The following is a 26,275-nucleotide window of genomic DNA, read 5'->3' on the forward strand; positions in this document are numbered from 1 at the left end:
GAAGAGCGTCATCTTGCTTCACGTCAACAGTGATGTCTTTGCAAGAAACTCGAAGGACGCATTTTATTTTAAAAGGTACCAACGACCTCTCTCTCTCTCTCTCTCTCTTCCCCCATCTCTCTCTCTCTCTCTCTCTTCCCCCAACTCTCTCTCTATTCCCCCAACTCTCTCTCTCTCTCTTCCCCCAACTCTCTCTCTCTCTATTCCCCCATCTCTCTCTCTCTCTCTTCCCCCAACTCTCTCTCTCTCTATTCCCCCATCTATCACTCTCTCTCTCTCTCTCTTCCCCCATCTCTCTCTCTCTCTTCCCCATCTCTCTCTGTCTCTCTCTTCCCCCATCTCTCTCTCTCTCTTCCCCCATCTCTCTCTCTCTCTCTCTTCCCCCATCTCTCTCTCTCTCTTTCCCCATCTCTCTCTCTCTCTCTCTCTCTCTCTTCCCCCATCTCTCTCTCTCTCTCTCTTTCCCCATCTCTCTCTCTCTCTCTCTCTCTTCCCCCATCTCTCTCTCTCTCTCTCTTCCCCCATCTCTCTCTCTCTCTCTCTCCCAGCTCGGTGTGATGAGCCTGGATGTGTGTGGTTGGAGTGCGCATGATCCGCTCCGTGTTATTGCTCGGAGCTTGTGATGAAGTGGTGACAATCGGTGTGTGTGTTTCTGGGGGAGATCTTGAGTACCTGTTCCTTCAGTTTCAGCAAAGAGCTGCTGCAAAGAGTCTCTTTCAGAAGAGGTTCTGTTGGTGTGTGTTGGTGTGTGTTTTCGGTGCCAGAGAATCCAGATCTATATTCTATCACGTTGTTGAAGTGATGGATGTTTGAAGCATTCTGACTGGACCGATGGGGCAGTGGGAGAACTGAGCTTGAGCCCCGGGTTTATTCCAGCAGCAGCATCTGTGAGGTTTTTTTTATTTAGGGACTCCGATCTCTTATCTTTCCTGCGCAGCCTTCTTTTCGGTTCCGCAAACCCTGGACAGCTCAGGAGTTTGTAGGGACGCCACGGGAAGAAGAGGAAGGAGAAGAAGAAAAAGAAAAGAAAAACGACTGATCCTGTGGAGTTGCGAGAAATTGAGAAATCATTGAAAAGTATCAGACCCGAGTCAGTCCCGGGAGGTGTTGATGGTCCAATTTAGCCTTTCTCAGGACACAAAGGATGGGCTGTGACTTGCTGGTATAAGGCGACCCTTTGAGATGGACTTGGCAGAAGTTCTCTTGGTGCTGTTCATCGCTGTGGTGCTGATCGTCTCTCTCTTGTCGAACTTGTTGGTGCTGATATGCTTCATCTACAGCTCCGACATCCGCAAGCAAGTCCCAGGCATCTTCATAGTTAACTTGTCTTTCTGCAATCTGCTCATTACAGTTCTGAACATGCCTTCGACTTTGCTGGGGATCGTCAAAAGGCAGCAGCCGTTTGGTGACTGCATTTGCCAAACAGTGGGCTTTTTGGAAACATTTCTGAACACCAACACCATGCTGAGCATGGCAGCGCTGAGCATAGACAAGTGGATCGCTGTGGTGTTCCCCTTAAGCTATGCCAGTAAGATGAGATATAAGGACGCTCTGCTTATGATGGGCTACACTTGGATCCATTCTCTCACTTTCCCCATCGCCTCAGTCTTCTTCACCTGGGTCGGTTACAATAATGTTTACTCAACCTGCACTTTGCATCTCAAAGAAGAGATGGAGAGGAGACGGTTTACAGTGTTCACCATCGTCTTTCACGCCACCAGCTTCATGCTTTCTCTTGTAGTATTGTGTTTTACGTATTTGAAGGTGTTGAAAGTTGCACGCTTTCATTGCAGAAGAATAGACATTATCACCATGCAGACTCTCGTTTTACTAGTGGATATCCATCCCAGGTAACTAACGCCTTTCGCCTTTATATTTGTCGCTCACCATAGTCTCTATAATATGGAAAACGTAACCGTTGGAAAAGAAAACTGCATTACCTCAAGGAGTTGTTTTTGGTGATTTTAAATATGCATTTCATGTGATTCAAGCTTTCGGTGTTGGACTGTCTTAAACAGGACAGTGTGTTAATAGTGGTACAGTTACATTTTCGCATCCACTAGCAAATCATCAGGGTGACTACAATTCGCATGTAGTTGTAGCATAAAGGTTCAACGTTAATACATTTTAGGGAAGTACTTTGATACTGCTGTAACGATTGGCAGTATTAATTATCCTGTAGTTGATACTCATGATTTTTTTAAAAAAAACACTCAGATAAAGGCTGGTTAAAAAGTGCTGTGAGTGATCTGGGAAGGGCATTCTATCAAATAAAGTCATTTAGCTTTGCATAGTGTTCTGCGGCTTCTAAACTCTCCAAGATATTAATTATTAAATACACTCTGTGCTGTTTTGTTTGCAGCCATATTTTCTGTGGAGACCTGTTTACAGATACAGCCGTGCTACATAAATTTAACTTCATTGTGCAGTCATATGATTCAATTACCTGTTTGCTATTTGATTGTTTTTGCCCTTTCTGATGTATTGCTCAAAGCATTTTATAATTATACTTCTCTAACAGATGAGATGTTTTACTTACATGTGACTATTTATGTGCATATCTATTGACCTTCGAGTAACTGATCTATAAGACCATGCTTAACTCCTTTTTTTTGGTTGAATCATTAATTTCTATTCCATCTGCCTTGTCATCCAGGTAGATTAATTCAGGTTAAGGGTTTCTCTGTCTGTGGGGAGTTTCACTTACTGTCCATCTTATATCCTTTCTGGGAATAAATGCATCCCAAAATTTCTAATTAATTGGTTAATCATCTTATTGCTGTTCATGTTATTTCAAATTAATCTCATTCTGTGTGAAATGTGTGATTGAGTCACTATGAGATTTTTTTTATTGTGAAAGGCACTATATAAATATAAGTTGTACTTTATCATACCCATATCCGCACCAGCAAATTAATATTTCTTTTTGTTTCTACACGTTTTTCAGTGTAAAACAGCGTTGCCTTGCAGAGCAAAAAACTAGAAGACAGCGTGCAACAAAGAAAATCAGCATTTTTATAGGGTCATTTATAATCTGCTTTGCTCCTTACGTTATAACCAGGTAAAATATTTCACTTTCAACTTTGTTAGAATTCCTTTTTGTCTGTTGGATCCACTTCAGTTTTGTGAAACAAATATCAGAAATATCACAAGTATGACTGCTTGCCGTTCAAGAAAACAATTCAGTGATGTGTTACACAAAAAAATGCTTCCAAGAAAATGTCCATGCCTTTTCATGATTAATTGTCAAGCTGGTTCTCAAGGGGATGTGTTCACACAGATAATCAATTATAGTTTCTGGTCACATTAGTTACTGCGACTGCAATCTGGGATTCCACTGTGTGCATGTCTTTAAGAAGTCTATTTAATGTAACCCATATTAACTGGAAGATGTCAGCCTGGCTCAGTTGGTAGCACTCTCGCACCTCTGTGAGATGGCAGCACTTCAGAATCAGAAGGTTGTGAGTTCAAGGGACTTTGCACTCGGCTATATCATAGGATTCACACTCCAAAGCAGTCCTGTGGGAGTGCTGCATTGTCAGAGGTGTCATCCTTCAAAAGAAACATTAAACTGAGGTCCCATGTGTCTGTTCAGGTAGACATTAAAGATCCCATGGTTTTATTAGAAAAGACAGGTGTCCTTGGCAACAAAGCCCCAAATAAAACTAGTTATTCACTTCATAGTTGTTTGTCATTGCTGTGTGTAAATTAACCGCTCTGTGTGACAACAAAACACAGTCAGCACACTTTACAGTATTATTATAGTTATTATTATAATATCCTGTGAATTGTTCAGAGACTTCCCCCTGACATAAAATGTGCTAAATCAAAAGCAAGGATTATGTTATTTTAAATGTTGTATTTTCCATATTCACTCAGCAACGGAACATTACATTTGGTTCATTACTTATGGGGGAGTGGAGGCTGGGGGAGGGAACAGGTACTGTTTGAGAAATGAAAAAAATGCTGATTTTTTTAAGCCATTCCACTTTTTTCATCTTCACTAGAAGCACAGACTCCCTTTGTAAAAATAATAATTATTTTTGAGGGATGGCTGGCACAGATTTTGCTGGCATATTTGTCTACGTCATATGGCATATTAAATATAAGATTGTTGTTTATTTATAAATCTTCATCATTTTTAATTTAGGTCCTATCTACTTTGTGATTCAGGTGGATGTTAAAAGACCTCCCCTCTCTCCATGCTCTACCTCCCAGGAAATTTCAAGGAAACATGAATTTTGTTTCTCAGTGTTATCCTGGTTTAAATTGCTTCCGATTCAGTCTCATCCCATATTTAAATAAATTGGCTTCTCATCTCATTGTTGTTTTAGGACATACTATAGTTGGCACAAATTAGGTTGCTTACAGAATGGGATTTTATTTTATAAAGCACTTTGAGACATACCTTTTACATAAAAGCCACTGTATAGATGCAAGTTATTGTTTCAATAAATTGCCCCATTTTCATTGTAAATATTAGTCATTGTAAATGTTAAACATTTTTTGTTCTACTTAAATTATATTCCCACTGATACAAGTGGGCAGAAACAGAGTCCCATTGACTTTGCTGTAAACTTTGGCAAAGGAAAACCCTGCATTCCCATCCATACCAATAACCTTATACAAACTATGACTTATCAGCACAGGAAAAGGTTAACATTTTAATTATGTCTTCATACTAACACTAAATATGTAAAGGTAATCCAGTGGATAGCCTTGGAGCTTTTAAAATGTTAATTCTGAAGTGTAATGACCCAGTTACACGATACAGGTTATCCCAATTTACTGTGGATTTTCACATTGAATTGATTTCACAAGATCTCTTTGAATGAAGGCTCTGAAGACCATTTGATTTCATCCTTTCAGAATACCCACTGAACCAACTAAAAATAATTATTATTTTCCATTACAGCATCAGGCTATTTTTAAATGAGTCCAATGTCTTGGCCTCAACCACCCTTCCTGGTGGAGTCCTGCAGCTCAGTGGTTAGAGTACTCGCCTTGCAAGCAAGACACTGGAGTTCAATTCCAAACAGACCAAAACCTTGGGCAAGTTTGTTTACTCCACACGCCTAGTAATAATCCCTCCAAAAAAAAAATTGGTCATTTTCAATCCATGACTGTTTGTGGGACACTGATGTGTGCAATTGGCTGCCGCGTTTCGCCCACAAATATATGGTCAATTCACTTTACAGCATATTCTGTGAAGGGCTTTGAGACGTCTAGAAGACGTGAAAAGCGCTATATCAAATGCAAGGATTATTATTATTAATCTGTTCCTGTCATTAATTACCCTCTGGGAAATGAAATATTTCTTGGAATCTTTTTTGAAATAGCCCTTTGTAATCCCAAACCTGTCTTTTTATTCCGTTGTCAGTGTATCAATATAAGTTCTGTGATATGAATGTACCATAAAAGTTCACTGCACTGGTTTCATCCAAAGTGATGTCTTGGAGCTGATCTCAAACCACTTCTGCTAAATTGAATCACTACGAATGCACTAAACCTAAAGTTATACAGCAGAATTGGCTGCTGTCTTGGTTTTCATGTTAAATGGATGCAAAATCTGCCATAAAACTGGTTAAATGTAATTGTACAACAAAGATGTATTACCAGTGTTCCAGTTACAGGTTTACTGTAAGCTAGCTGCAGGTTGAATTTAAAAATATTGACTCCAACACTGTCTCGGTTTCCATTAGTTTTAGATGCTGCATATGTTATCTGCAAAGTGTCAGTGATCAGAAAGATAAGCTTCTTATAAACTACTCATTGTATCAAAATGGTATCTGATAACATTTTCTATTGGGATTCACAGATCCAGTCTAAGAGTCAAATTACACTATGGTAGGCCAGCATTCCTAACTTAATACCAATAAACCCCAATCTGTATTGAAATACAGGCAAATATATTTTTGTATAGTCTGTGGGCTTTTGGTATAAACTATCCTACTAACTCGTGGTTACTCCTAATCTCAGTAGCGCACAGCATTGATTGAATAGGTGGCCTTTGCACAGGCAACTGTACTAATTATTCATTGCTCAAAACCTCAGGCCTAGTTGGAAATATAACCATTGGCTTCTTTCCACTATTGACTTCACAGCTGGTCTGCCAGATGTCTTTTCGATCATTAAAAAAATCATGTCATACAATCAGGACAGCTACAACATCACAATAGAAAAGTCTTTTATCTGTCATTCAAAAGCCCATAAGTCGTAACCCAGTGCACAGAACTGTGGAAAATTCTTAAACTGAATCCATGTTTGGAAGCTGGTTTTCCAAAACTCTTCAACAGCCTGAATTTAAGAATTTTCCACAATTCTGCAATCTTAAATTGTAGGTCTTACTTTGCTGGCTGAGAATAGGTGGAAGTTGGGCCTCAGACATCAATCACTATTCTAATAACCTGTTAATTATCTCATATTAATAACAATATTCCTTGAATTTGATATAGCGCTTTTCACGTCTTCTAGACATCTCAAAGCGCTTCACAGAATATATACTGTAGAGTGGACTGACTGTATAATTGTGGCCGGAATGGGGCAGCCAATTGCACACAGCAGTGTCCCACAAACAATAGTGGATTAAAGTGACCAATTTATTATTGTTTTTTTTTCTTGAAGGATTATTATCAGGCGTGTGGAGTAAGGAAACTTGCCCAAGGTTTTGTCCTGCCGTGAATCAAACCCAGGTCTCTTGCTTGCGAGGCGAGTGCTCTAACCACTGAGCTACAGGACTTTACATTAGGGGATAATCATTAAAGAATGTACCAGAGGAAAGCTCCATGGCAGAATTTACACTCGCTGCCCCACATACTTGCTCAAATCACCCTCTCTTCTACAATTTTGTATAAAATCACTTAAGATTACAATAATAAACTTATGAAAGTGGCTAGGTGGATGTGCAGATTTCCCCATGACTGTGATCAGAGGATTAATCTACAGAACAACTGACAGAAAGTGAGCTCTGCGTCACAGCTGCAATTCTGCACAATTCCTAAGTACACCTCGATTTTAAAGGTTTAGTTTATATACTTTAATTGTATGTTTCAAATTAAATTGATCTTAAGGTTAATTTTAAGCATTGTGCAAGTACCTCCATATACATTTCCACATGCATTATATGTAAATTATGTTTGCAGTTTTTCTCTTTTTATAATTGAAAATTCCAAGGTGAAGGGCCAAAATCCAGAAAAGCAGGACGCCACAAAAGTTGGGAAGAATAGGAACTTTGCAACCTCTCTGCTCAGGTGGTAAAGCTACTGCCTAGTATGAAGGCATTCAAATCCTGAAGGTCACAGGTCCAGTCTCTAGTCTCTGCTGAATTAGCTGAATTCTGACGTTGCAGCAGCAAGCACATTGCAATTGGTTTCAGGTCTCCTGGCTAGAGGGAAACTCAACCAAGGGTTCCTGATCACTATCCTGTGATCATTGCTGGAAACAGCATTATATCAAAACAGCATTGGTTGTGATAAACTGAATAGTTCCACTTTGTAAAGCTATTGGATCTCAAGCGACTGTCCTATGGTGTGCTCTCATCTTGCAAAAGGAATTAGTGGAGTCTAGGAGAGGAGAATTGGAGGGGTGGAGGCTCGTGTGGAATGTAACCACCATCATTGGGTTGAATGCTTCCATGCGATAACATCTGGCAATGAGCTACGTACAAAGTAATTTGCTTACCAATTTCTTGCACTGGAACCTTATCAGACAATTATTTAGGTACAATAATTTGAGGTAAACTGGATTTATGAGCAGTGGCACTGTGCATGTGATGTGTACCTCCTGTAAAGTCAGTTAAGAAAGGAGATGATCTGGATTTGCTCAATCCTTTGAATCAGCATATCTGTGTTTAAAATACTTTCTGCATTTTACTTTAAAAAGGGATTCACCCGGGAAAACAAACATTAATTATATCTGTAAGTCTTAGCTCGGTAGCTGCCTGTTCCTCGGTTACAAAATCAGGGCAGCCCCAATTTGCATTTTAATTGCAGTCTCTGCAAAGTGCTGATCTGCCTGTTGGGACAATTGCAGGTATTCTGTTCTTCCGATGCTTGTTTCCGGATTTTAGAAATGAGCACAGAAAGAATCTGAGGACAGCAATCACCTCACGAAGTTGAGCATGCCTGAGCAGAGTCCACTCTTTTCTGGAGTTAGCAGATCTGAACACTGACCCAATATTAAAAAAATCCTGCTAACTGCAATTCCATCAGACTGTCACAATAAAGGTTTCTTAATAACAATCCTTGCATTTGATATAGAGCTTTATCACGTCGTTGAGGCATCTAAAAGCACTTCACAGAACATACTGCAAAGTGAATTGACTATATTTTGTGGGCAACATATATCTTATAGTTTCTTTTAAAGGATATGCAAGGATTAAGATGGACCAGACTTTGCCAGCTTTGGCAACCAGATAGTTTAGTTGTGAACTGCAGACTTCAGATGCCTGGGACATGTAATTAAGATTAGGGCTTTCCTCGAGCACTAACACTGCAATCAAACAGGTGTGGTGCGTGACTCTGGGCTGTGTGCACTCTACCACTTGGTATTTTTTCACTACTTTCACAGCAAGCAGTAAGAAATCATGCAATATTCTGAAATCTGATGTTAGAGACCAAAACAGTGGCTGTTTAATGTAAATGCAACACCTCACATTCTTGAACACACAAAATATGTATATGTGTTACACTTATTAGTCAAATTAAAGCCTTGGTGCTGATTTAGTAAACGGAGTAAATCTAACCAGATCAATAGCAGTTTCTGTGCTTTTGAAGATTGTTCCTAGTCGTTTATGCAATGTTACATTTGGAGTATCAGTGGGGAAATATACTTCTGGGACCTTGGCACAAAGTCCTTTAGGTGTGCAATTAATCCACTGCTTCGGAATAACAGCCTGCTGAAATGATAGTCAGCCTTTGCCAGGAAATATAAATCATGTGAACATTTATAGATTTGCTTAACAGGCACAAAAATGTCTATATAACTCTTTGGCATCTCCTCATTGTATTGCTGAGAACACAAGTCAGGATAAAATCCTTAGTGAGACAATTTTACTGGATTCCCATTTCTCCCTCTGCCAGGGTATGTTAGTTATGCCCCACTTAAAAAAAAAAGAGGACAAAGTGGCTGAGAATAGAATGCAAGAGGGTTGCTGCAAAATGTATCTGCGAAGTTAGATGAATGTGGGAGGTGCCCTGATTTCTGAGAAAGAAAAGAAAATATGAAAAGTTAAGGGCTGAGACCCACAGGGACACTTCACACAACCTGCTTTAAGTAGGTAAAGCGAAGCTCATCTGAGCTGTAAATGGTAGAATTGTATCACACCTGCCTATTGTGCATGATATGAAGTGCATGTCGATCGAAGACACAGAGGAGAAATGGCCTTGGGCTTTGGTACTTACTTCACCAATCAATACAACTGATGGTTCTTGAGTGAGATGAGAAACTGAAGTCAAGTCAGTCACCAGATAATGATAATAATCCTTGCATTTGATATAGCTATTATGCCGTTGAGACGTCTTGAAGTGCTGCACAAAATATATTGTAAAGTGGATTGACTGTGTATAGTGTGCGTGAAACGCAACAGCCAATTGCGCACACTCACCCTTGACCATTCCAATCTTACAAATTACCATCCCAGTTCCAACCTGCCCTTCCTCGCCAAAGCTCTGGAACGTGTTGTCGCTAACCAGCTTTGCTCACACCTCTCCCTTCACTGGCTCCTCGAGCCCCTCCAGTCTGGTTTCCACTCTGCCCACAGCACAGAGAATGGCTCTTGACAAGGTCACAAATGATGCCCTTTCTCTATGTGACCAGGACTCCCTCTGCTTCCCCATCCTCCTGGACCTCACCGCTGCGTTCAACACAGTCGAACATACCATCCTCATCCATCGCCTCTCCTCCCTAATCCACTTTAGTGGGATTGCGCAAGCCTGGTTCGAGTCTTACCTAACAAACCACGTTCAGTTTGTCTCTTCAAGCGGTTTCTTCTCCCATCCCTGGTCGGTCACCTGTGGTGTACCCTAGGGCTCCAACTTTTACCCCCTCCTCTTCCGCATCTATATGCTCCCTCTCGGCAATGTCATCCGGAGACATGGGGTAAACTTCCACATGTATGCGGATGACACACAAATCTACTTCTCCTCCTCCAGCTGTGACTCCAGCTTCGTGCAAAGGTTTTACAACTAATATTGACAAGATGGAAACCATACTCCTTGGTTCCTGACAATGTCTTCAGTCCTGTGGCTCTGACCTCCTCAACCTCCCCAGCCTATCCCTCAGATGTACCAAACCGGTGCGCAACCTTTTGTTAGATCCACAGCTGTCCTTCCTTCCCCAAATCTGGTCCCTGACCAGAACTGCCTTCCTCGGCCTCTATAACTAGGGCCGCCTCCGGCCATGCCTTACCTGAAATGCAGCCGAAACACTCATCCATGCGTTTGTCACCTCCCAACTTGACTTTTCAAATGCCCTCTTTGCCGATCTCCCCAGCTCCACCATGCACAGGATCCAGCTGATCCTGGATGCTCCGCCACCTGCATACTCACCCATACTAAACTCCGATTATACCAGTTCTAACCCGGCTCCATTGGCTCCCTATCGCCGAATGGATCGAGTTCAAGATACGCACAATCATTTTCAAATCCCTTCATTCCCTGGCACTTCCCTACCTCTCCAACCTGCTTACTCTCCAACCCACAACCTGCTGCCTCCACTCGACTGGCTCCGGCCTTCTGCATATCCCTTGTGTTCTCCTTTCCACCAAGGGTGGCTGTGCTTTCAGCCACTACGCCCTGAAACTCTGTAACACTCTTCCTCTCTCCCTCCGTCTTGCCCCTTCCTTCCCCATGTTCAGGTTGTGCCTGAAGACCTTCCTCTTTGACTGTGCCTACAGTCACCTTCCCCTCTCCCTAGCTCAGTGTCATGCTCCGCCCCTGTCAAGCGCTCTGGGACACTACCCTGCATGAGGGGCGCTGTATAAATGCAAGTTGTTGCTGTTTAGATATTCAATTGTCTAACATCTCTGACAAATGCAAACCAGGACCATGTCATCATGCCTCTCCCTGAAATAAAATAGACTGTCTTTTGAATTCTTGATGCAATTTGATGCTGTACTTTTATAATAATAATAGTAATAATAATCCTTGCATTTGATATAGCACTTTTCACATCTTCTAGAAGACCCAAAGTGCTTTACAGAATATACTGTAAAGTGAATTGACTGTATATTTGCGGGCGAACGCGGCAGCCAATTGCGCACAGCAATGTCCCACAAACAGTCGTGGATTGAAAATGACCAATTTTATTATTGTTTTTTGTTTTGGAGGGATTATTATTAGGCGTGTGGAGTAAGGAAACTTGCCCAAGGTTTCGCCCTGCCTGGAATTGAACCCAAGTCTCTCACTTGCAAAGCGAGTGCTCTAACCACTGAGCTACAGGACTCCTTATTTACAGTGAAAAATAAACCTAGGTCATTTGCTCGATCTCCTTATCATTGCTTTTTACAGAGAAAGAGGTAGACAGAGAGCAGTGGCACACAACAACGGAATGCATCAGTTTGGGCGATCAATAATTTCACACATCACACGATTGGTTTTAGCAAATAAATCATGTTACAACTAGGCTACTGGGATGCATTGAGGGTTATTCATTTATCTATCTATCCCCGAGGGAGGGAAACTGCTCTATGTGTGTGTGGGGGGATGGGTTGTAGGTAGCCAAACAAGATTTCTCCACCTTGTGGAGCAGTTGAGGTCTGTAGCAGAATATTGATAGGTGAGGATGGAGCTAAAATGGATGTTTGGACTCCAGTATTGCTTTGACTGTGTGCCTTTACTAACGAGGCAGATTTGATTTCCCCGCAGGTTGATAGAGCTCCTTCCTTTCGTGGCGATAAACTACTACTGGGGAGTGCTGAGTAAGTGCCTAACCTACAGCAAAGCCGCTTCTGACCCTTTCGTCTATTCACTGCTGCGGCAACAGTACAAGAAAGTCCTGGTCAACATTGTCAACAGGATGTTGAAAAAGGATTTATACCCTTCTTCTGGACACAACAGCTCATTGGATACTGAAAACGATTACTGTCTACAGAGAGCCACCTGAGGACACCTTTCCCCAGACTGGGATTTCTGTCAATGAACCCAAACTGAGACCACATGACTGACTACGTGCACTTTTGATCAGTGTTAAGGGATGGGGGTGGGAGAAATATGAGAGCCAAAGGCAAACATCTTTTTATTCTATATCAAATATTTTAAAAAGAAAGAATGTATTATTATTGTCAGAGTTTAGTCTTCAGTACATATTTGTATTCTCGCAGTTTTTTGTGCAAATTGTTATGATTATTGAGCTGAAGAGTCTTTGTATATTGGGAGAGTTTTTTTTTGTGTTGGCGTCATCTGCACTGTTATCACTGAAACCCTGTGAAAGGCTTTGTATAGACTACAGAGGCAATACCCCTCTTGAGAGGAGGGATGTAACTCGTTCGTGGTTTAGAGTATAATAGATCCTGTGGCAAAAAAAAAGTTTAAACTGTTTGTGATTCTGTAATAAAGAAATGTCAAAAACGCGAGTCGGAATGTTTGAGCTTTTAATGGTGTTCCCCATCCTGTATTACGCTAAAACAAAATCGTTGGGTTAGACTACAGTTTAGGGAAGAAAGCAAAAAAAAAATAACGTTGTGAGATTAATACTGTTTTTTCGTGGTTACATTTCGTGTGTGATCTTCGCTATGGAGAGCGATGCAACAATAAAAGTTTAATGAGATGACTGGACAGAGGCAAAGGACATGATTTCATTGATGCATCATCTTTATTAGGAGTGAATAATAATGTGTGTGTGTGTGGGGGGGGGAGTGGGTGGGGGGCAATGTGCACAATGTGATGTTGATCTGAACACTCACGTTTGGTGCTGTTCGGGTAGTAGTGAGTTATTGCGCTCTGAGTGTGTAACTCATTCCAAACTTTCGACAGTTTCCAAAACTTTTCGGGGAGGGGGTGGGGGGAGGAGGGGAGGCGGGGAGGGGGTGAGGGGGAGGAGGGGGGAGGGGGTGAGGGGAGGGGGAGGGGAGGGGGAGGAGGGAGGGGGAGGGGGGGGGGGGGGGGGCGACCGCGAATTCCGTGCAGTTTGGGATTTCGGGGCTGAACCTCCACGTGGCAATACGGTAATATGATATTCGGACGTGTTTCTCCTAAAATGTGCGCCGTTTTTCCTTTCGCAACTGAGCGCCGGTATAATAGGGACCTGCGGTGCAGCACCAGAGAGCGAGAGCGGAGCGGCACGAACCCGGAGCCATGGACCCGGTGGCGTTTCTCCTGCATTTGGTTCTCGTCACCGCAGCGCAGGGCGCCCCGCGCTGTGAGCCCGGGGACCGGGCGTTAGGTAAGCGGGAGCACAGCTCCGGTTGCGCGTTGCACTTTTAACACCGCAATATGCTGATGGACCCTGTGCCCGGACCCTCACTTAACGCCGGGACAGCCACAGGCAAAGGCTATCACACTGCATTAATTCCACACAAAGATGCTCGATACTCGGTGGAGACTTCCAGGTGTTTTGATACTGAGTATCTTCTCGTATCGCCCTCCACCCTCTCGGGGGTCTTCTCATCTGCGGTCGTTATAGATTGCATTTAAAAGTTTGCAAACTTTTATTTTGTTTTTTTTAAAAAAAAACCGCAAATGTATTGGGGGCAAAGCGATCTGAGATGCAAAGTGCCCGTTGTGTGGAGCGTAATGGATTTAGCAATATACCAAACTTTTTTTTTTGGGGGGGAAATAATAAAATAAATGTTGATGCATCATCCCTGTGGCTTCGTACGCAGACCGGGGGGTGAGTGAAAGTCCCCCCCCCACCCCCACCCCCCACCCCCACCCCCCCAAAAAAAAAGTGAAGTCGAGCGGCGAAAAAGTTCTATTCTGAGGTCAGATTTGGTGATTTGGGATCGCACTTCTGCTCAGGGCGGAGGGCTCCCAAAGGCAATCGCGTTACTTGAGGGAATCTGCTTAAGAAAAGCCATAGATGTTACCCACCAGGAGAGCAGAGTGTGTGTCTGTGTGTTGGGAAAAAAAAGCCCACGATTTATAAATCAAATGAGTCCCCTCTTGTCAGTGTGTGTGTGTGTGTGTGTGTACCCCCGAGTCAGCAGAGCTGCTCATACAGTGTTATCCACATCCCCTCTCCTGTGATCCTCCAGTCAGATGGATGGCAAACAATGTGGTGTTAACTGCTTAGACTCCAGCAGTTACCCCGACTCACACTCTGGAGTCCACAAGCCTTGGCTCTCACCAACCTGCGCCTAATGGTTTCCCGAATTAGGTAAACAGGATTTGTCCCTCCAGGGAGAGAGAGAGAGAGAGCGCATTCCATCCCAACAATCCATCTCTGGGATTTCCATGTGTAGGTGGGATGCGCGCGTGGAAATAATAATAATAATAATAATCCTCGCATTTGATATAGCGCTTTTCATGTCGGGAGGACGTCCCAAAGCGCTTCACAGAACACACTGTAAAGTGAATTGACTGTATATTTGTGGGCGAACGCGGCAGCCAATTGCGCACAGCAATGTCCCACAAACAGTCGTAGATTGAAAATGACCAATTTATTATTGTTTTTGGTTTTGGAGGGATTATTATTAGGCTCTGTGTGGAGTAAGGAAACTTGCCCGAGGTTTTGCCCTGACCTGCCAGAGATTGAACTCAGGTCTCTCACTTGCAAACCGAGTGCTCTAACCACTGAGCTACAGGACTCTCAGTTTGGTTTGGATATCTGGCTGATCAGAATCGAACTCCAGCCAGCCACATCCCCATACCAGGCAGCCCTTGCAATGTGGCCAGAACGGGCGGGTCTACACCCAATTGTGTGAGTTTTTTGTTGCTCTGCCAGTGAAAATGATGGCTTTAGGCAGGTGACTAACTTCTACATTTTTTATTTAAACCTGTAAAATGTTGTTGTCTCCTGCTCCCCTGAAGACCCTCTTCTCATACAGTTTCAAAAGCATTAAGCTAAATCAGCTACTCTGCTACCCTTTGCAGGTGACGCATAATATTGGGCCATTTTTGGGCAAGTATTTGATCGACTTTGGGCTACAAAATTATTTTAATTCCTGGCATGGCATTCCTCAGTACATCTGTTACTGGATACTCAGAGAGCTGCCCAAATAATAAAGTTCCCCCTGGGAATTGCTTCCAACTTCCCCACCTTCAAGATCTGTTTCGTCACGCGTTCATTTATTGATTTATTTTGCTGTTTCCAACGAACCTCTTAAACTATAATTGTCTTCCAAATAGAGGATTTAACGCGTTTGCAAAATAAGCAAGACTAAATAAGAATTGTAGTCTCTGTGGGTCAGTGTTACAATGGCACAATTAACTTAACAGTTGGTCTAAGGAAACAGTTGTTTACATGCCTACTAAACATACAATCGCATATTTGCTGAGGATCAACCATTCGGTGCAAATTATGTGCTTCACCTTTCAGCACTAGTTTCATGTTTCTCTTCTGTTCTGATCAAAGAGAATGAGTTAGATTTAAAGGAATGTAACAACAATGCCAGTGCACAATGTGTTCAAGTTAAACTGAAACACATACTCCTCTTAGATTCCTTTTGGATTTTGGAGGCTTTCATTCTGAAATGTAATGCAATTTTTAAATTGGCTCATTTACAGTTTCCATTTGCTAACAAACTAACAGTTGTCTCTGCTTCCACCTAGTGTCCCTTTGCAGTACACTTTTTTTAGGAAATCCAAGAAATAAATTAAATAAATGATTCCAGAAAGCACCAGCGTTCTGAACTTACACAATATACATAATAAAAAGAACTGTGGAATCGACCAAAGTAATTTTGAAATGTGTACATTACAAAAATGGGTACTGTCAGCATTCCATCTGGGGACATAATGTTAACATTCAGCCACTGCACGCCTTTGGCCAGCTGTGTTCTTCACCCAACAATCTGCTTTAACCATAAGCTTTAGGAGAGCACCCCCTTGTGACCCGATATATTTTTCTCCTGTTTCTCAGAGAGAAAAGCATGTTCTGTATAATTGAGTAATGGCTGGCATTATTCATCCTGAGGAAAGATGCTGCAGATAGGTTACTCTGCAGAATTTATGTTATTGAAGTACACAATGATCTGTAATGATTCATCTGTAATAATAATAATAATCCTTGCATTTGATATAGCGCTTTTCACGTCAGGAGGACGTCCCAAAGCGCTTCACAGAACACACTGTAAAGTGAATTGACTGTATATTTGTGGGCGAACGCGGCAGCCAATTGCACACAGCAATGTCCCACAAACAGTCGTAGATTGAAAATGACCAATTTATTATTGTTTTTGGTTTTGGAGGGATTATTAAGGGTTACAAGTGGTTACAGAGGTCAGGGGGGGAGGTTATCACAATAAGCAAACAGTGTAACATACTTTACAGATATCATTCAGATTTCAGTTGTACTCAGGGAAAGATGAAAATCACATGGGCACCATATGATAGTTAATTTATCCTTTGTAAGTACAGTTATATTTGATTCCAACTAACAAATCTAGGAGGCTCTACAGTGAATTTGTGTATGGAAGGATTATCTTGTTTGGCATCAATGAGTCATGATGACAGATACATACAAGTATAAAAATAGACAGCTTCTCAAGAGAGGTACAATGTGTGCTATTGCTACTGATAATGAAATAAATCAAACTTCAGCCTGGATTAGCAGACAGAAAACTAATGTAATGTCTTTTTAACTGACCTGGGAAGGAAAAGCATTAATTAACGACACCCAATCTTGCTGGACAGATTGCATTGGCTGTACAAAATTGGGCACTCTGGTATCCTTTGAAACTGAAAGTACAAATTAATGGTAAATTTGTGACATTTCATAACAGGTTTGAGAGATGAAATTTTGCAAATTTACCCCCATTATCACATTCATTGGATATACTTCAGTGCTCTCATGCCTGCCAAAATGACAGTAATTACCTTAGCAATAGTATGATAGTAATTACCCTGTAAAGTGTTTTGAGATGTTTTAGTGTTATAGGCAAATGCAAAGAATATTGTGTTTATTGTAATTATTATAAGTTACAGAAGAAGCCAGAATGACCAGTGTGCATGGCTGGTGCATGGCAAGTGCTCTGGGACGCTATCCTGGGTGAGGGTCTCTATATAAATGGAAGTTGTTGTTGTTATTGTAGTTAACCAGCCAATCATATATTGAACCTATCTACTCGTAGATTGACCACCAGATTGAAGAGTTATGTAGTTTATCAGTAGCAAGTGATGAACATGTGGCGTCAAATTTAATAGACAGTAATGGACTCAATGGGAGCTGCTTTACTTCTACCAGCTGAACTTCCTCAGCGTTAGTGATGAGTTAACCTGTATAGCAATACTGTATATTCAGAAAGCAGGTTGACTTTTTCTAGCTTGTGCAACCTGATCAGGAAGACTGGAACCAAATGCTGATGATTGTTTTTTCTTATGGAGTTTCTTTCATACAGATATTACGTCATGTGTAAGGGTAATCCCTCAACTAGTGAGTCTCTCAGGGAGGGATTGTGACTATTGTGACTAGAGATCTTCCACAGGGTAAAATTTGTTTCATCCAAACGTTGATCTTATGTAGCTGGAGGAATGGTACATCCAATGGCACAGTGACAGCATTTAAGTACAGTAAGCTTTTACAAAATAACTGAAATAATTCACCATCATCTTCAGCTTGGATACACAAAGGCTGTAATCAACTCCCAAAATACACTTTCGTAAATGTCCAAAGCAAATTTCTTACCCAGTCACCTCAGCCACGTAGTGTGTTGGGCCTTTCGGAAACGTAGTATTAGTTCTGTGAGTTTCTATCATTGTGTTAGTTCGGTTTATACTATTGTCTAGTTTATTATTAAGGTTCTTCAGTCGAAGAGAAGGGAGTTGCTCAATCTGTATTCACAAGAAATATAGTAATGGGGTTTTCTCTTTGGGAAAATTGATGTTTGTTGCAAAAAACACATGCTCACACACAAACAAAAACTTCTTGAATGCTTGTTGAGATAAGTGTCAAAGATGTTATGATGATACTCTGCCAATATTTATCTGAGAGCTATTTTCTTCTCATCTGTGTTGTTTTATGGTCTGGAGTCCGATATAACAGCTGTTTGGTATTATGCTTGTTGCAACACTTACATGTTATCCCAATAGGGTTTACATGAACTAAAATGACAGATTCTGTGTACTCACAAATTGGCACAGAGAATGAGCTCTCCTGTGTCTCATTGAATACCAGAGCAAGTGAGTCCTTGGACAAAAACATATATAATCTGCATTGCTTGTTTTCTGCTTGTACCATTCTAAATACAAGTGAACTAAAACTTCTTGAAAAATGCAAAGTGGCAACATTTGGAATATTGTATGGAATTTTGGGCACAAGAAAAATATTAATGTAAGCACAATTCCAGGACTTGGATCTGTAAACTGTGAAGAGAAGCTTACACAGTTAAACGTCTTTTGGAGAAAAGAAGATTGAGTGTAGATGATCTAGGTCTTTCAAATCCTGACTGGCAGAGATGACACAGATATAAGCAGAATATTTGAGTTAGATTGTGAGTGCAAAACTAGAAGATGAAGTTCAAGATTAACAAGCGATATGAGAAAATAGAGATTATTGTTTGTGGGACATTGCTGTGTGCAATTTTGCTGCCACATTTGTCTACAAAAATACATAGTCACTACATTTTACAATAAATCCTGCAAAATGCTTTAACATGAAAGATGCTATATTAAATGGAAAGATTATTATTTTATCGTTATTAATAATGATAAATATATAGGTCCAGATTTACATAGATTATACATGGCCTGTAGAATTATTTGACTTGATGGATCAATCAGATATTTTGCAAAATGTTATATCATAATGAGTTACTGCTACATCACATAATGGTGTGACAAAATTAACATATTTTTCTCCCTTTCTCCTCAGTCACAGCCTATACAGTATATCAGGTTACCTGAGTGACTTCAGTAATATCAATCTCTAAAGTTGCCCTGGTGAATCAATTGACTTTCATCATATTAAAACTAGATATGTGTGATGAAAATCTGTGAATATTGATTTTAAAGGTATGGCAGATTTCTAAAATTGGGTGCAGCCTCAAAGTTAACGCTTGCTATACTTTGTATTTAAAATAAATAGATGAAGGGTTATACCTAATGACCATGATTATTATGATATTCAGGTCCTGAATCTTTTACACAAAGGAGAGATTTCAAGCCTGAAGTCCACCTTGTCTTAGACTGTAACATAATTTTGACTTAAAATTTAAGATCGCACAGATATGTGGAAAAAAATTAATTTAGTCTTAATTTGGAAATTGATTTTCCATAATTCTTAAAACAACATTATAAGACTGAATTGAAGAGTTTCCACAATCCTGCTTAATGTAAAATTTTAAGACAAAATGGCGTTATGGGCTAGGACTAGGTGAAATTTAAGGTTATGGCTTCCTGTTTGCCTCTACATCATGTAATGGGGTGAAAAATGTGATATTTCATGAAATATGTCATTTTTCAACCCATTGAGAGAATTCAAGAAGGGAGCCCACTTTTTTTAATGGGACTCATTTATCTGAACTTTCAAAGTGTTGGTGTTTATCAATGTAGATGGACGATGGTCTAAAGAGAAAAACAGGAGAATGATAGGAATTTGAATAAAAAGAGAAGTTGCTAGAAATACATAGCAACAACAACGACAACAAGAACTTGGCTTTATATAGTGCTCTCCACGATGGACGGCATCTCAGAGCGCTTCACAGCAAAGGATCCCGGGGCCGAGCCAGAGGGAGGGGAAGGAAGGTGACCAAAGGCGCGGTCAAAATGAAAGGTCTTCAGCTGAGACAATAAAATAAGAGAGGGGGCAAGGTGAAGGGAGTGAAGAAGGGAGTTCCAGAGCCTCGGGATGTAATGGCTGAAGACACGACCGCCGAGGGTCGAGTGGATGATTCGGGGGACAAGGAGGAGGCCAGACCCGGTGGAGCAAAGGCAACGGGCACTGTTGTGAGGAGAGAGGAGGTTAGAGAGGTAGGGGGGTGAAGAGGAGTGGAGGGGTTTGAAGACAAGAGTGAGGATCTTGAAGTCGATCCTCTCTGGGACAGGCAGCCAGTGCAGTCTTGCAAGGTGATCGGGGAGCGGAGTTTGTTGCGGGTAAGAATGCAGGCGGCAGAGTTTTGGATGATCTGGATTTTGTGAATGGTAGTGGAGGGGAGACTGGTGAGGAAGGCATTTGAATAGTCCAGCCGAGAGGTGGCAAAGGCATCGACCTGTGTTTCAGCGGCTTTTGGAGTGAGGTATTGGCGGAGACGAGCGATGCGATGGAGTGGGAAGAAAGCGGTCCCGGTGAGGAACCGGATGTGGGGGAGGAAGGATAATTGGGGGTCGAACCTGATGCCTAGGTTGCATTTGGGTTCGGAGAGTTTTAGGGGGAGGTCGGGTAGGTGGAGGAGGTGAGAACCATGTGATTTTAGATGTTGACGAGAGCCAAAGAGTATGGCTTCCTCCTTGTCAACATTCAGCTGAAGGAAATTCGCTCTCATCCAGCTCCTGATGTCTGACAGGCAGGCTGACAGAACATCGGGGGACTGGGGGTCGCAATGTGAGGTGGAAAAATAGAGTTGGGTGTCGTCTGCATACATGTGGAAGTGTACCCCATGTCTGCAGATGATATCCCCAAGAAGGAGCATATAGAACAGAAAGAGGAGGGGGCCAAGGATAGATCCTTGGGATACCCCGCAAGTAACCGGGTGAGAGCGAGAGGAGAAGCCGTTTGTGCAGATCTACTACTGGCAGTTCGTGAGGTAGAACTCGAACCAGGTGAGTCCGGTCCACTGAGGTGGATAACGATGGAAAGGCAGTGGAGGAGGGAAGCGTGATCGACTGTGTCGAAAGCGGCGGAGAGGTCCAGGAGGACAAGGAGGCAGATGGAGCCCTCGTCACAGGGAGAGAGGATGCAATTTGAGACTTTCACAAGCGCAGTCTCTGTACTGTGGCCAGGGCAGAAACCGGACTGGAGGGGTTTGAAGAGGGAGTGGGAGGAGAGGTGTGCGCAGAGTTGATTGGCAACAACTCGTTCTAGGACTTTTGGAGGAAGGGCAGGTTAGAAATAGAGCAGTAGTGGCTGGGGTTTGAGTGATGCAGGGAAGATTTTTTGAGGAGGGGGGTGATGACAGCAGTTTTGAGGGGGGCAGGGACTGATCCAGAGGAGATGACATCAGCCATTGTGGGCAGAGGAGGGGGAGCTGGGTGACCAGCAATTGGTGGGGAGGGGTTCAAGGCAGCAGGTGGTGGGTTTCATTGAGGTGATGGTGGGTGAGAGGGAGGAAGGAGAGTTGGGGAGTAACGAATGTAGGATGGGGGTCGTGATAGAAGCTGATGATGGGGAGGGTGAAGGGGACGGAGAGGTGGTGGTGGGTGACAAGAGCCAGGAGGATGAGGCTGCCTGGATGTTATGTATTTTGGATGAAAGGAAGTCCATGACCTCCTCGCACTTGGCATTCATTCATTGATTGAGTCATTCATTTATTCATTCATGCAAATCATTCATTGCTATCAACCTGTGAAACAGTATGAGACCCTTTATCATGATTGAGGTTCAGACAATTTCAGAACATTTTTATATGAAAACATTGATTGCACCTCTGGGTACAGTTGGAACAGTGGCTCTGTCTGTTGACTAAAACTTAATTTGGATCTGTTTATTCTAGAGTATTTTTAAGAACTACAGAAAACCAAATTGCAAAACTAGACTAAATTTAAGAATTTTTCAAAATCCTGCACAATTATAATTATAATTTTTAAGTTAATGGGTAAGAAACATTGAGCTGATATGTGGGCAAGTGTACTTAATGCGGCAATGGGATCGCTCGCGTGGGAAGGTTAGAAACAGCCAGATTTTCATCTAGCTATATTTTCTGCTGCTGCTATTGAAGTAATCAAATAGAAAATGCTGCATTTCTCAAGATCACAAGATTGGTTTGCATGAAGTCCCTTCGACCCGTTTGATCTCATCCTTCTGGGGACATCTACTCTACCATCTTCCAATCATCGTATCAAGCTGTTTTTTGTTTCTGTCATTAATTACCCTCTGAGTAAAGAAATATTTCCTAGTGTTTGTCCTGAAATTGTCTTTGTAAACCTGAACATATGTTTTTGTATTCTACTGACTTGGTGCATCTGAATACATTGTTCTGGATTTATTTTTCAGTCCCATTTAAAATGTTACATGCACAATTATTGACTTACCTTGGTAAGCATAATTGTATTTAAAAAAGATGGATTTCTTATGACTTTCAGATAAGTGAGGTCAGACACATGCATTGAGATTTTTGTTCAATGTTTGCGATACCAAGTATTATCTTTAGTGCAAATACATTATTTTTTGTCATTCTTTGTCAAAGTGCAAACATAACAAAACATCTTAGGAGTAAACTCAATTTGTGACATGATAAACCTATCGCATTTTATCTATGTTTATACAAGATGTCTTCCAGTTGAAAATGCTTCACAGACCACCTACCTTAATATTTCAGTCAATACAGTTTCCATTTGAATGTTTGTCAATTGCATTTCTAATTCTAAAGAAAATGAAAAAACAACAGCAAAATTACATTTATAGAGCGCCTTTCACGTCGGGAGGACAATCCAAAGCACTGAACAGTTAGTTGTCGGGGCCCGAGCATGGAGGGGGGGTGGTGTAGGGGTGAGGGAAGGCGGAGAGGTGGGAGGGAGACCAAAGGCACAGTCGAAGAGAAGGGTCTTGAGACCAGCCTTGAAGGAGGCAAGGGAGGAAGCGAGGGGAAGGGACCGTGGGATGAAGTTCCAGAGTGTGGGGGCAGAGAGGCTGAAAGTCCAGCCACCAATGGGTGGGTTGGGCGGGAGACATGGAGCCGGCCGAAGCCCGCTGAACGGAGGGAACTTAAAGGTGAGGACGAGGATCTTGAACTTGATCCTCTGGGGGATGGGGAGCCAGTGGAGTCGGGCAAGGGTGGGAGTGATGGAAGCCTGGTGCGTGAGAGTACACGAGCTGCAGAGTTTTGGATGACCTTCAGTGTTCTCACACACGTGACTGATTAAAATATCAGGGGCAAAATTTATGGCGTTTAATACTGTGTTACCTGTGCTGATTAACACAGAATGTGTTATCAACCATGATAGATTTTGCCTTAAAATGTGTACAAATGCCATATTTTGTTACTGTACTAACTAGGTTAATGTACTTTTAAAACTTTTTTTGAGATTTTTATACTAATCACATTGTGTGTGGGGAGGGGATGGGGGCTTGGCTTTTCCTACTGCTGAACAGCAAGTCTCTCAACATTTAAATGGCTATTTTGATACAGAGAGGAAATTTCAAGTTTCCTCTGAATAGCCCACTACTTTCCAAGTTCACAACACTAGCCATCCTCTGGTCCTTCTGCATGAAGTTGGCAATTTAAGGGAACTGTGAACTGCTGTGAATTGATGTTTATAGGACCTGAGCTGAGACTTCATGAGCTCTTTTGATATACTGTAGTAAATGCAAGGATTATCATAATTACTCTCATAGCCAACAAGCAGAGGAAAATTCCATCTGAACTACACAGGTTGAATTTGAGCCAAGGGTTTAGAGTTCTAACCCATTCTGATCGTAGTTGATTTTTTTGTAAGTGCTCATGGACAAATTCACGAAGCAGAGTGGAATATTAGCAATTGGATCTGCTGACTATAACTCAATAGTAATTAATCTCATCATTTTCGCTTGTGAAATATATCGAATCCCACAGCTGGCCATGTCATCTCCTTTGTGTACAAATCATAACACATACTTGGAAGGAAACTGAAGTCAGCAATCCAGTCTTAGGGTTCAGGTTACATTCACAATCTGCTAAAGCAACACTCCCAGTTATTATGATTATTGATAGTAACTGAATCTTTGGATTGGATTCTTGGAATTGCCTTCCAAGTATACATGCTTTTCTGTACTGCAGAACCTCTTATTTGTTATTTATGATGATATTCTCTAATTATTATGATGAATATTCATAATTATTCAAACAATAAAATCAGATGCAGTAGAAAACTTTCACTCATCAGAACAAGAACTTGGTTCTCATTGCAAGAGTCAATCACTAGATGATTGAATGCTACATTGGATGTTTTGTTCATTATCTAATAGGCTTGACTCGTGTTACAGGTATTTTTTATTGGATTATTTTTGCAGAATTAGCTAACATATTCTATGTGAATCAGATTTTAGGGATTGGAATTGGTTGCTCCTGGGAATGGCGGGTTGTCACAGATGCATCAACAACTCACGGATAACAGAAACTGTGATGTTATTAGACACACGTGACTATGTGAAACATTAAGGTTATCAATTTGTGGTGTTCAATATTGTGTTACTTGTGTTGATTAACACTTGGTTGGCACTTCATTAACACTTTTCTTCATCAATGAATTGTGTATTTTTTCTTTCAGGACGATGTCAGGTTAAAGATGAAGAGAAAGGTAAAGCTGGAAGCATTCAATTTCCCACTTCTTAGGCCTGAATCCCAGCCAGTTTTAGCCTGTAAGACAACTTGGTCTTAAAAAATTAAGATCATGTGGAATTGTAAAAAAAAAAAATTTACTCCTCATTTGAAAGTTGGTTCTTTTTAAGAAAGGCAGGAATCCAGCTTCAAAATTAAAAGTGAATTTAGGCAGTTTTACACTTTTTTCAAAATCTTGCATAATCTTTAATTTTTTAAGACAAAATTACAGCACTTTTATGTCAGTAGGTTTGCAGTTTGGAATATGTATTAAAACTTAATTTAATTGAACAATGATGTAAATCGTGACTCTCCTGCCAAGGTCAGATTCACACATCAAGTCAAAGAGAGAAAAGGAGGAAGAAACTGTTTCAGACAATTTGATCTCATCCTTTCAGAGGACGTCCCCTTATCCTCTTCCTATGATGCTATTTCGTAAATGTTTCCAATGTCCCAGCTTGAACCACCCTTCCTAGTGTTTCTAGAAATACTTGCAGATGGTAATCAACATCCACTGGAGGGTTGCTTGTCAAACTCAATTCATGTGTACATATAAATGCTGGACTCTTAATTGTTTGCTGTCTAAATAGTTCAGCCTCTATTATTTATCTTAAAGAAGTTCATCTTGTATTCAGACTATTTGCATCATGATAATTCACCAGTTTTTTATATGTTGATTTTATGTTGTCATCATTTTCCGTTACATTTTCTGTTGGCATCATTTATTGCTGTGTTCCATTACTTCTTCCCCACAGCAGAGTGATGTAATGGAATTAACTTGTAATCTAAAGAATGCATTTTATTTTCAGCGGCTGATTGTTATATGAAGTGTAGCAACACACTATGAATCAACTATGTTGACCAAACCAATTTGCAAATGGAGAATATTGAACTGGGCTTGTTACCAAAAGCTTGAAGTTTTATAACAATGTCAGCCAACCATCCACTCAGATGGCTGGAGCCAAGAAAATTATCTGAACATACTTTCTGATAGTTAGCTTTAATCACTAACCTAATGGAAGTCCATTGAAAGTTTGAGCCATAGGCAATGCATTAAAATCTTCCGACCAACATAATTCTCCCAATTATTAGTACATATTAAAGTACACAGGGCTTGCATTAAAACAAGTGTGTTTGCTTTCTCTTAAAAAAAACATTGCTTGCAAACCATCTCAAGGTGCAATGATAAAAACTGAACTACTGTTGCGTTAGCAATACCTAATGATATAAAAATGCATGGAAATCCTGCATCTTTAAGTCTTTTCCCTTCTCGGCGATGAAGATAGTCTCAATTTGTAAACAAACAAAACTGTAAATTAGCTTATCTAAGTAAATTAAACAAATGCATAACTTGCTTTGAATTCTGTCGCAGATTTGGCTTCATCTCTGTACTATCCATTTAAAAGCAGAGCCTTAACAGTTACTCTCAGACCCCCAGTATAAAGCACTTTGGTTATAGCGTGGTCATACTATGGACTAATGGTATGCTGGGAGCGCTGTCCACCTCCAGTCAATGACATTGACTGGCTCAATTCCCTTGATGCGTCGCAGCTATCAAGCTACCGGCCCGTCTCCAACCTTCCCTTCCTGTCCAAGGTCCTTGAACGAGTTGTCGCCTCCCAGCTGCGCTCTTTCCTCTCCACCCATTCATTATTCGAACCCCTTCAGTCGGGTTTCCGTGCTGCCCATAGCACAGAAACTGCCCTGGTCAAGATCACCAATGACATCCTG

At 41.3% G+C, this 26,275-nt stretch overlaps 2 protein-coding genes across 3 annotated transcripts in view; both read left to right on the plus strand.

The window, feature by feature from the left end:
- Positions 1-1,182: 1,182 nt before the first annotated feature.
- Positions 1,183-12,768, plus strand: LOC103177353 (G-protein coupled receptor 26). Its single transcript, XM_007891476.1, has 3 exons — positions 1,183-1,850; positions 2,948-3,061; positions 11,865-12,768. Exons 1-3 carry the CDS (start codon positions 1,183-1,185, stop codon positions 12,100-12,102), a joined length of 1,020 nt encoding a protein of 339 aa, XP_007889667.1. The 3' UTR covers positions 12,103-12,768.
- A 342-nt stretch (positions 12,769-13,110) lies between these two features.
- Positions 13,111-26,275, plus strand: part of cpz (carboxypeptidase Z) — a 30,317-nt gene continuing 17,152 nt past the window's right edge. The window contains exons 1-2 of one of the 2 annotated variants that reach the window (XM_007891475.2): positions 13,111-13,162; positions 24,495-24,524. Coding sequence is in view for 1 of the 2 variants with exons in the window: in XM_007891474.2 (XP_007889665.1) it covers positions 13,293-13,380; positions 24,495-24,524 (118 nt within the window). In the remaining variant the exon portion in view is untranslated. Of the gene's footprint in view, positions 13,163-13,189; positions 13,381-24,494; positions 24,525-26,275 lie in introns of those variants that run through there. The other variant, XM_007891474.2, reaches the window with a different exon arrangement.

This window comes from Callorhinchus milii, unplaced genomic scaffold (genome assembly GCF_018977255.1).
Source record: "Callorhinchus milii isolate IMCB2004 unplaced genomic scaffold, IMCB_Cmil_1.0 Scaffold1, whole genome shotgun sequence".
NCBI lineage: Eukaryota > Metazoa > Chordata > Chondrichthyes > Chimaeriformes > Callorhinchidae > Callorhinchus > Callorhinchus milii.

Coding starts and splice junctions, on each gene's coding strand:
- LOC103177353 (XM_007891476.1), top strand. CDS start 1,183: ATGGACTTGGCAGAAGTTCTCTTGGTGCTGTTCATCGCTGTGGTGCTG. Junction 1,851..2,947: donor CTAGTGGATATCCATCCCAG/GTAACTAACGCC, acceptor CACGTTTTTCAG/TGTAAAACAGCGTTGCCTTG. Junction 3,062..11,864: donor GCTCCTTACGTTATAACCAG/GTAAAATATTTC, acceptor ATTTCCCCGCAG/GTTGATAGAGCTCCTTCCTT.